The 11,253-nt window shown below is 36.2% G+C and overlaps 1 protein-coding gene across 1 annotated transcript; it reads left to right on the top strand.

Moving 5' to 3' along the window:
* The first annotated feature begins 4,503 nt into the window (after nt 1-4,503).
* On the top strand, nt 4,504-10,219 carry LOC104854217 (olfactory receptor 4A15). The gene is made up of 2 exons (XM_010612654.2): nt 4,504-5,410; nt 10,194-10,219. Exons 1-2 carry the CDS (start codon nt 4,504-4,506, stop codon nt 10,217-10,219), a joined length of 933 nt encoding a protein of 310 aa, XP_010610956.2.
* The last annotated feature ends 1,034 nt before the right edge of the window (nt 10,220-11,253 follow it).

Raw genomic sequence — 11,253 nt, 5'->3', positions numbered from 1 at the left:
CACACCATTCTATTACAGGTTTCCCACACCCTTTCTTTAAAGATGTTCAAAGTTGGAAACTCAGAAAAATACCCTTGATGACCACCTCTGCCTCTGCATAGTGGGTCCAAAAACTGGCACAGTCAGGAGGTCTGAGAGTGGGGGGCGAAGGGAGTTATGGGGTTCAGGGGTGCCCATGCTGCTACCTTCCTGGCACTGGAGTGATGGCAGCTGGGGTGGGAGAAGGCCTGGCTCTCCTTCCTGAGGTGGATTGGGCCCAGGCTCAAGAAAATAATTTAAAGAGATGGTTTCTTTGATGTATTTTCCCTATGGGTTATTGAGAAATTCACCCTTAACTATGGAGCATATCTGGAAACATCTATATCAGTTAATATTTTCAGAGTATTTTCTTACTGGAAAAGATACAGAGGATGTTTTATTATACATAAATTCTCTATTTTTGAGTAATAATTTAAGACAGAGAAGTTTGATCATGTTAAATGGTTCTTCTAAATTAAAGATACATCTGTATGTCTTTTACTACTTACCAGTAGAGAGTCACAGTGATTAGATGTGCACTTTCTTTTAGAAGTAATACATGTTACTTCTGAGGGTACTGGATTTAATACACTTGTTATGTAGGCTAAAACCTTCCAAATTCTACTGGAGCCTATCACCTGGGACAGATCTTTATCTTATTCAGCCAGGTATGCTTGTGACCCTGTACCTTGGGGCTTTCATACACAGAAGATCTAATATGTAACTAAACCTGGTGGTAGGAGCTCAGTGGAGCCAATGGCAAGACAAGTTATGGAAGCAACTCTGAAAGATCATGTGAGCTGTTCATATTTTAAAACAAACTTTCTTTCTTGTTGAAGCAGTTATTAAATTAATATTGGATTGAAATTAAGTGATTGAATTAGGGAAGAAAGATTATTTTGGTCCATCAGACAAAGATTCAGGCCTGCACCAAAAGCTTCCATTCCAATAGAAGTGAGAAAGTATGGTCATCTGTCTTTTCAGGAATTAGAACAACTAAATGGATTTTTCATTTTCTAGTTTCTTCCTCTGAGCCTCATAATTCTGTGATTAGAGATCCTCAGAAAGTGAGGAAGGGCCTCTTTGCTGGTGTGTGGTTGGTGAGAGAAGTTGGAGCATTTCCTCTTTCAGGATGGATTAGATATTACTTGCTTTACTTAATGTGCTAAAATGTGCAACTTCTACCTCATCAATCACTACATCATGAAACTTTTAATTTTTGCAGTAAAGGTTTTTAAATCACTTAGCAGTCAGCCACTCTTTCTTGGAAAGACTCAAGTTTTGTTCCTTGAGGGATTGCTCACAGGAAGAAACTTATTCTGCAGAGATTACTTAAATTGAATTTGTTCCAAATATTTTAACAAACTAATTTGTTAAAAGTGGTTATGATGCAAGAAAGTCAGAATGGACCTGCACATGTAAACGGAAGAATTGGTTTCCTGTTGGAATGACTCAGAGGCCAAGTTGGAGCACATCTTCAGCTTACACATAGTCCTGGAAGTGGTGGAAGGTCTCCATCTCCTGGGAGGAGATTGGGAAGGACAGGCACATATTTGTAATTAGCAAGGAAGAGGCCTTAAAAGATGCAACTTGGATGACCGAAAGACTGAAGAATTGTGCTCCTGCTTGTGAGAAAGTTCTGTGATTCACTTTTTGAAGAAATTAAATCCCACCATTTTCTAAGTACATAGCTTAGTGGTCAGGCACATCAGTGTCTTTGAAAAATCCTGAAGGCATAATCTTTTTTGGTTACTTCAGCATGAAATCTCAAAAGAGAAAAAACATATAGCTAATTTTGTCTTATTTGAGGTATCTTGTGTTGAATTTGGCCAAGAAAGTTTCCACTTACTAGGTCAAATTTTTCCCTAGTTGTGCAAACATAGCACCTTTATTTTTCTATGAAGATGCGTTCCCTCAAGTGGGAATATGCTACATATCTCTTTAAATATATTTACATTTTAGTTAATGGCTTGGCTTCTTTACACTTTTGAATGAGAGAATGAGAAATCTATTGTGAAAATATGCTTGCTGTAGCCACGTGATACTGTTTCTGGATCCCCTAGTCAGCTATGCATTATGTCGTGTTGTGTAAAGGCACACAGGTACAGGAGGTATTGTGGTCACACTCAGTAATAGAAACATTAATTTTCAGGACCATGGACAAGACCTAAAATGAAAGTTTATAGAAAAAACAGACAAGGGAAACTGAAAGACTATTCCTGTGATAGAGCGAAGTACAGCTGATATACTAAAAGTGACATAGAAGGTAAGTGAACTGGGAAAAATAAGCATCAAAAATAGAGAAATTAATCAGAATGCACCAAATATGTACAAAATATATTTTCTTGTAGTGCTGGAGCCCAATAGGTGTTTATTTTCCATTTTTCCACATAAAAAGTGAAACATATTACATATACAAGAAATAAAGCATCAGATTTATTACTCTTGTTTGTGGGATATTATGTTTTTCATGATAGGTTAACACAGAAGTATAGTTATTTTTAGATATGTTTGAATTAGAGATGTTAGGGACAGTGAGAAAGATAGGGAAAGGGGAATAAGGGAAAATGAAAAAATGTGAGAAAATGTAAACATGGAATTAAAGTGTTTGAAGGGTGGAGGGGAGGAGGGGGTGGAGAGAAAGTGGGAACAAGGGGAAAAAATGAGAACCAAGACCTGGTATGTAAAGGTACAAGATCTCAGTAATGAATGTAACTGTACTGTCTACCTAGAATGTACCAATAAATTAAATTTAAAAAATTGTATAACATGAGTTTAAACAGTGTAAGAGATCAAGTATATCTTATGTTGTATAAACTTGATATGGGCTTCTACATATTAATTTCAAAGTCATCCCAGCAAACATGCTAGTGCATATATTTAGAGAAATCCACGATCTGTGAAGTGTCTCATCTATGGTCACTTGTTGTTAGAAAGTACAAGGCAGACAAATTTTAAAATTGTAGGGTTGTATCAGATGTTCTTAAATTTTTGTTTTGGAAAGAGTTACTGGTTTATGTTGACAGTATAATCATACTTCTATTCAATTTTCTAGTGTCAAATCTTTGATACATTAAACTATATTATATGTAGCGGAGTTTATTTGCTCTATTTTTCTATTATGAAAACAATTATTCTGTTCAGCTGAAGATTTTTCTCAGTGAAGCCCAGAATTGCTAATGAAAATAAAGACACTAAGTGTTGCAGAAAGGGGTGGAAAAGGAGAATTGGACATAGACTTCTTTGTATCTTTATGGTCTTCAACAGGTATGCCCGTTTCTCTACAAAGCTTCAACACAGGCAGATTTCTTGAATGTTCTGCAAACAGTACTGTAAATGAGAAATGTAGAAGGCTCATTATAGATGGCTTCAAAAGCAGTGTGGACTTTTTGGGCAGGTCTTCTTCTACAACCAGAAGCCTCCTGCTTCCTCTTAGTCAAAATACAATTGTTCATAGAGAAATATTTCTAGTACTTATATAGAGTAAAATAGCTAATACCAAGACATACAATTGTATCTTTTCCCCCAAAGGGTTAATGAGTTATAACTATACTATACTTCATCTCCTGTCCTATGTCAATGAATTCTTATTCATTTAAGAGATTCTGGTGTTGCACTCTGATAAAATGCCCCCAGGGAACCATTCATAACTGCTTATAACAGGGTATAAGTTTTTAAATTTTACCTGGTACCCCACAATAGTCTAGAAACCACATATAGTAATAACTACAGGAGTAGATGCTCTGAGTGTCCTTATGCTAAAAATGATGGAATGGAACCATACGGATATTTAGTAAATTGCTGAAGTTCACCTAGATAGAAAAGGAATTAATGTGGGATTGCAACCCAAGTGCTGCCTCTCCAGTGTGCACATTACTCATGACTGTGCTATGCTCTCTCTAAGGATGTCTTGGAGGCTGTCTAGATTCATACTGAATGAGAAATCTAGAGATATTATTTGGTTACTTTACTTGTAGCATCCCATTTGCCACCGGATAGCTTTTTTCAGGACCCAGTGATGGGCTGGAAAACTTTTATTTGATTATGTAAATGTGAAAAAATGGAAAATGTCAGCAGATGAAGAGGCATGAGGGTAATACTGATAGTGTTGTAAATTGTTTAATTGGACAGATACTGATTGTCTAGTTCAGTCCCTTTGGTTTTCAATGTGAAGCATTTATAATTGCATTTTAAAAATGATTCAAATATATTCTGTTTCAAACCAAGTATGGACTTATACCTTTAGTTGACTATTTTTGGGATCTATGTAGTCACGTTCTATTTCAGAGGGCTCTCAATGCTTAATCATTACATAAAAAACTCTTACTTGCTGTTCTCTATGTCTCTCCTTAGGTTTTCTTTTCTTATATGATATAACAATAAAGAAGCACTCTGTGATAGATTGTCATTGTCCTGGTCACTATTTCCTGTCAGGTACTGCTCTCCTGAGCTCTCATCTCTGAAGCAAGCCTCCTGGAAGACTGAATGGGAGAGGTTAACAATGTCACAGAATTTGTCCTCCTGGGCCTCACTCAGGATCCCAGTGCACAAACAGCATTATTTGTCATGTTTTTACTCATCTACACTGTGACAATCGTGGGAAACGTGCTCACCGTGGTGACTGTCCTTGCCAGCCCTTCCTTGGGTTCCCCAATGTACTTCTTCCTTGCCAATCTGTCACTCCTCGATGCTGTTTATTCCACTGTCTTCTCACCCAAGTTACTGACAGACCTGCTCACTGGTAGGAAGACCATTTCCTTCCCAGCCTGCATGGGCCAGCTCTTCTCAGAACACTTATTTGCTGGTGCTGAGATCTTCCTTCTGGTGGCGATGGCCTATGACCGCTATGTGGCCATCTGTAAGCCACTTCACTATCTGACCATCATGAACCGAAAGGTTTGTATCCTTTTTTTGGTAGTGTCCTGGACTGGAGGCTTTTCACACTCTGTGATTCAACTTGTGTTTGTGTCTCGTCTCCCCTTCTGTGGCCCCAATGTCATTGATCACTTTCTCTGTGACATGTACCCAATACTGGAGCTTGTGTGCACTGACACCTACCTGATTGGCTTCTCTGTGGCTGCCAACGGTGCAGCCGCCTGTGTGGTGATCTTCATCCTCCTCCTCATCTCCTATGGAATCATCCTCACCTCCCTTAAGACTCTTGGTCAGGAAGGGAGGCGCAAGGCCCTTTCTACCTGTGGCTCCCACATCACTGTGGTTGTCCTATTTTTTGTTCCCTGTATTTTCATGTACGTTAGACCTGTCTCCACCTTTCCCTTTGATAAATTCATAGCCATTTTTTATACACTGATTACTCCTATGTTAAATCCTTTAATATACACTTTGAGAAATTCAGAGATCCAAAATTCTATGAAAAAACTCTGGCATAAGAATTTAACTAGAGAAATTCTACTAATTGAAATGTAGGATGCATGCATTAAATCCTAACAAGGACTGATGCAGTCACCTCACCAGATTGTTTAGATCTGTATCTGTATCTGCACAAAACCATGAAAGAAGAAGAACAAGCTTTCCTTTGTGTTGTCACTGTTGTAGTAGAGTTTGTAGAATATATGATAAAAGCTCCATTTTTTCTTCTTTTGCAATTGAAGATAAGGATTACCCTAAGCAAAGTATATCTTCTAACTTGCTGTTCTTCTCAGTTCAGATTAACATAGGACTTAAGTGGTTGCCTCTTTTCAAATAAGAAAGAAGCTACTTTTGGAAATTTGGAAATGCCTCATGTTCATAAGAAAGGGAGATGTCCAGTGCTCAGGTAAATGCTGGGACTGAAAGAAGTTTTGAACTTGTCATGTTCATTATTTGATCAGTATAGCAGATTTGTTAGCTGCATTATGAACTTTGTTTTAGGATTACTTTTATTTTTCAGCTTTAAAACCTATGTGTTTTCAGTTCAGAGGTTTTGGACAGAAGGTGATACTGTGTTCAGCTAAAAATATCATTAGTGAAAAGTTTTATAATAAAATGGGATCCAGTTGTGAGGAAACCAGATTGAAGTGTTTACTGTGGTTTGATATTTTGTTTCAGAAAGCCTTGAGAGCCAAGTTGCAATTGTCGTGCACTGACAAGTACCCACTGTCGTGGATCCACCACAGTCAAATGTTTTCAGTGTTTATCACCATAAAATATTTCCTTTTTCTTTTCTAGTTGATTTGTCTCCTTCCATTATGTCTCGGAAAACTCTGTTGCATTTTTATCCTCCTAATTTTCCTTTCCCAAAATGTTGCATTAATAAATATGAGCCACACATTATATTGCCCTTTGAATCTGGTGTCCTTCTTATAAAGCTTTTGAGGTCTCTGAGTATTCCTGCTTATATTAGCAGGTTACTGAGTTTTACCACTGAATGGTGTTAACATTGCACAGTCATACCATAATTGCTTTAACCTTTTTAATCGCTTTTCCAATTAGAGGTATTTTGGTTCATTGCAGATACCGGAAATTATGAATGAATGTATTCTAGCTAATAATGTATAATATGTGTTAATAGATAAGCTTTCCCTTAACATAATTTTTTCTTTCTTGGGTAAATATATAGGAATAGAAGACATGGTTGTATGGTCAGTGTATATTTGAGTGACTGTAGGAACTGGCCAAACTGTTTTCCAAAGTGTTTGCCTTTGTTTTCCTGCTAGCAAAATTGATATTTTCAGGTTTTCTTTCTCTTTGTTGGAAGTTGGTGTAGAAGGGATCTTTAAATTTTAGCCATCTAAATTGGTGTGTAGTAATATCTTTTCATGGTCTTAATTTTCACTGTAATGACTAATAATTTCGAGCATCTTTTCATGTATTTACTTTTCTTTTATATATCTTGTGTAAATGTGTTGTTTTTGATCATTCTATATTGAGTACTTCTCAAATTTGAGTCTGTTATACAACCTGGAAACAAATTCTCATAGCTTTATGATTTGCACATACTTTCTCCCCACCAGTGATTTGGTTTCTCTTTGTCTTAAAAGTATTTGCTGAATAAAATGAGTACAATTAATGACCTCATTTTGTGTGAAGCATTTTTGCCATGTTTAGGAAATCTTTGTGCAACCCAAAGTCACAAAAAACTTCTCTGGTTTTGCCCTTTAGACCATGTATAGTTTTTGATTTAATATTAGGTGTGCCAGTAATTTTGGTGTTAACTTTTATTTGTGCTGTACTGTATGGATCACTGTGTACTCTTTGCAACAGGATATCCAATTACCTCAGCACTGTTTCAGAAAAGGCTACTATTTCTCTGTCTCTCTGCACTTCTACAAAAGTCACCCATCCGATGTGTAGGTCTGTTTCTGGGCTATCTATTCATGTGTTTATCTATAAATTTTCTCCAATACTGCATGCTATGCTATGTATAGGAATCCAGTAGCATGAGTTCTTCAACTTTATTCTTTTTCAAAATATTTCAGCTATTCTAGTTCTGTATTTTGATACAAATTCTTGAACCAGCTTCTCAATTTCTACAAAACAATTCAATTGGTTGTTATTTAGAATATTTTTGAATCTGTAGATGAATCAGAGGTGATAGGACATGTGAATGATAATGAGTCTTCCTGTTCACGGCTGCGGTGAAACACTTCGTGTTTTGATTTCCTTTGATTTCTTTCATCAGTGTTTTGTAGTTTCAAGAAAGTATATTAATTGTCCTACAGGTTCTTGACTTTCAGAAGTAGTCATTGGCAACCTTGATTAAAATGCAAATGCAGCTTGATTTGCTCCTAAAATTAGTCTTGCTCATTATCTAGTTTTCAAGGGGCCATTGCTGGAATGTGTATTGGAACAGAAACTGGAAAGAAAACAAATGTGAGATAGGAAGTGGAGTCTAAGTTGATGAAAATGTCCATAAAATGTCCCCAAACATGTAATTATTTAATGAAAATACCCAAGTGAATTTGAAACATAATAGTCTGTCATTCTCCACTGGAATATATTCTGTAGGAAAAAAACCTGCAAAGAAATGTTGCTTTGAGAAGTAGCCTTAGTTTTGTAGCACCATTAGTATTATTTGCTGTTTTTTCCAGTTCCATTAATGAATCTTATGTACTTAAAGCATACTCTTAATGTTTTGATATGCATGCATTCTATGGAATTATTATCACAATCAAATTAGCACTTCTATCCCCCCAGTTAATCAGTATTTTCTTTTACTTATTATTGTGCTAGAACATCTAAGATCTATCCTTTTAGCCCATTCTAGTATGCATTATAATGTTTTAGTAAATTTCTGGTATACAGCATAGTCTTAACTGTAGCTACGATGCTGTATGTAAAATGTAGTAATTAATTTTTCTTGCATATCCAATCTTACATAGTTTGATAGGCTTAGTTCTGTTCCCCTTTTCTGTGAAACTGTTTTCCCCATTAAGTGTTTGGGTACACTTATGGCAAACTATACAGTTACATTGATCATTGGGATGTTGTACCTTTATATGATATGTCTTGCTTCTTGTTTTTTCCCCATATTCCTGCCCTCCCTTCACCCCCTTGTGAGACCACTTTATATCCCACATATGAGTGAGATAAGACATTACAAGGCATACTTATAGCAATATAACCTTCAGGTTCACTCATGTCATCGTAAATAACAGCATATCATCCTTAATTAAGAGCAAATAATATTTTATGTTTGTATTTTATAAACAACATATACAATAAAACACTTTATCGTATAAGTACTTTATGATTATTGTAATTAACATGACAGCATCTATCACTGGTACCTGAGTTCACACACTTAATTAGTTCCACAATTTTGGGGAAGATGGCTGTACTCTAGTTCAGTATTAGGGAATTAGGATTCCCAGATGATACGGTAGTTCTTCTTTTGTTTTCTGACGAGCCTATATACTGTATAGTCACTCTACCAATTTAGAGTCCCAACAAGAGTGCACAAGGCTGTCCTTTCTTTTCTTCCTCACTGATGTTTGCTATTGTGGGTATATTTCATAGAAGCCATTCTACCAGATGTGAGATGATATATTTCAGGTCTTTGGATTTGTACTTTTCTGATGATAAGTCAAACGGAGAACTCTTTCATGTACCTATTTGCCATTTTCATTCAAAAGCATCTATTGATATAGTTGCTTTGCTTTTTCCTTTCTCATAGTTTTCTTCCTTTTTTGATATTGTTTTATGATTTTTCTGATTGTTTTGACTTTCACTTTTTACCAGCTACATGGAGCACTGGAAAGCTGTACAGAGAGGAAAGTTTACTTTAATAAAACTGACACTTTAAAACAGAAGTAAAATGTCACAAAAATAACCAGATTTAACACAGAAGGAATTTGAAAAAGAACCAAATAGTCTAGGTTATCAGAGGGAGCAAATAATACAGATTAGCGCAATGACAAATCACGTACTTAATTTGAAACAACAGAAAAAAATCAAGACAACAAAAAGTTGGCCTGATAGAGGGTAAAAGAAATTGAGAGGTCCTTCACTAATTTGAATAAAGAAGAGAAAACTTGAATAAATAAAATGAGAAGAGCAAGAACACACGGTTCAATATAAACATGAGAAATGATACAGATCATAAAGGATTATTCTGAGCAATTTTAGTCCCCAAACAGGCACATGTCCATTGTGAAGTGGACTTGGTACTGGAACCATAACCCCTTAGAAGCCTGAGTGCAGGAGAAGCAGAAGCCTGAAATCATGGATTTGTTGACTTTTTGTATCATTGTCTAAGTCTCCAGTGCATCGATTTCTGCTCTGACCTTTATCATTTTCTCCCCTGTATGAGTTTTGGGTTTGTCTTGCTCTTGTTTTTCTTGGAGCTTGAGGTCCTGCACCAGAAAGTTCATTAGGACACTGCTTATTTCTTCCTTCTTCCTCCCTTTTCTTGCCTTTGCCCCCCCCGAGTCCCTTCCCTGAGCTTTTCTGAATATGTGTAGTTGTGTATTGAACCTATTGAGTCATAAAGGCCTTGGATGCAGTGTCACATACATAACTAAAAGTAAAAGAATTGAAAAGGGTTTTTCTTTGATTTATTGTCCCTAAGGGTCATTTAGAATTACACCGTAAACTATGGAGTATATGTGGAAACATCTATATCAGTTAATATTTTCAAAGTGCTTTCTTACTGGAAGGGATATAGAAGATGCTTAAGCACAGCTAAATTTTCAATTTTTTAGTCACAATTTAACTCAGAGAAGTTTGATTATACTAGGTTGTTCTTCCAAATGAAAGATAGATCTGTAGACTTTTTTCCATTTAGCAATTTGAGCACCACAACGATTAGATGTGCACTTTCTCTCAGAAGTAATACAGGTTACATCTGGATTTAATACACTTTTCAGGTATGTTAAAAACTTCCAAATTCTACTGGATCCCATTACCTAGTAAAAATGTTTATCTAGTTCTGCAGTATGCTGGGACTTTTGGACACAGAAGATCCAATATGTAACTAAACCAGATGATAGGAGTTGAGTGGAGCTAATGGAAAGATAAATTAAGGAAGTAACCTTGGAAGACCAGAAGAGCTGTTCATATTTAAAAAAAAACTTTCATTCTTGTAGAAGCAGTTATTAAATTAACATGAGATTGAAATTAAGGGATTGAATTACAGAAGGAAGATCATTATGGTCCATCAGCCAAAGATTCAGGCCTTGATCAAAATCTTCCAAGTGAGAAACTTAAATAGGACACACATGTACAAATACCGAATAGTTTCTGTGGTGTGAGAAGCTGAAAGTGTAAATAAGGGTTTGACTATATAATAGGTAATGTGAAATAAGAAGAAAAGGTACAAAGGGGAGAGGCTGTGGGACAGGAAAAGAGAAAGAAAAGAAGGGAATGGAGTTAATCTGAAAAACGGCAGAAATGGAAGTGAAGTCTTTGTAAAAATGGAGCATCGAAGTTTTGAAGGAGGGCAGAGCAATGGGGAAAAATAAGAATCAAGTTATGTTATCAAAAGGTACAAGTCTCCAATGATGAAAGGCATCATATTTATGCCTAAAGTGTACCAATAAATTAATTATAAAAGAGTTTTGGTTACCAGGAAAAAACCAAAAGCAAACCAAACTAAAATAAAACATAAAAGAAACAAGAAACTTGGTTACCTGTATTTTCAAGAATTAGAACAACTACAGTGGATTTTCCACTTCCAAACTCTTTCCTCTAAGATTCGGAATGCCATGGGCAGAGACCCTTAGACTGTGAGGAAGGGGTATCTTTGCTAGTGTGTGGTTGGTGAGGGAAGTTGCACTGTTTCCTCCACAGGCTGGA

The sequence above is a fragment of the Fukomys damarensis genome, unplaced genomic scaffold, assembly GCF_012274545.1.
Source record: "Fukomys damarensis isolate Sample0158 unplaced genomic scaffold, DMR_v1.0_HiC HiC_scaffold_27, whole genome shotgun sequence".
In the NCBI taxonomy this organism is placed as follows: domain Eukaryota; kingdom Metazoa; phylum Chordata; class Mammalia; order Rodentia; family Bathyergidae; genus Fukomys; species Fukomys damarensis.
The sequence above is the reverse complement of the archived record's forward strand: the minus strand, read 5'-3'. Positions and strand labels throughout refer to the sequence as shown.

Coding starts and splice junctions, on each gene's coding strand:
- LOC104854217 (XM_010612654.2), top strand. CDS start 4,504: ATGGGAGAGGTTAACAATGTCACAGAATTTGTCCTCCTGGGCCTCACT. Junction 5,411..10,193: donor GAAAAAACTCTGGCATAAGA/ATTTAACTAGAG, acceptor TTTGATTATACT/AGGTTGTTCTTCCAAATGAA.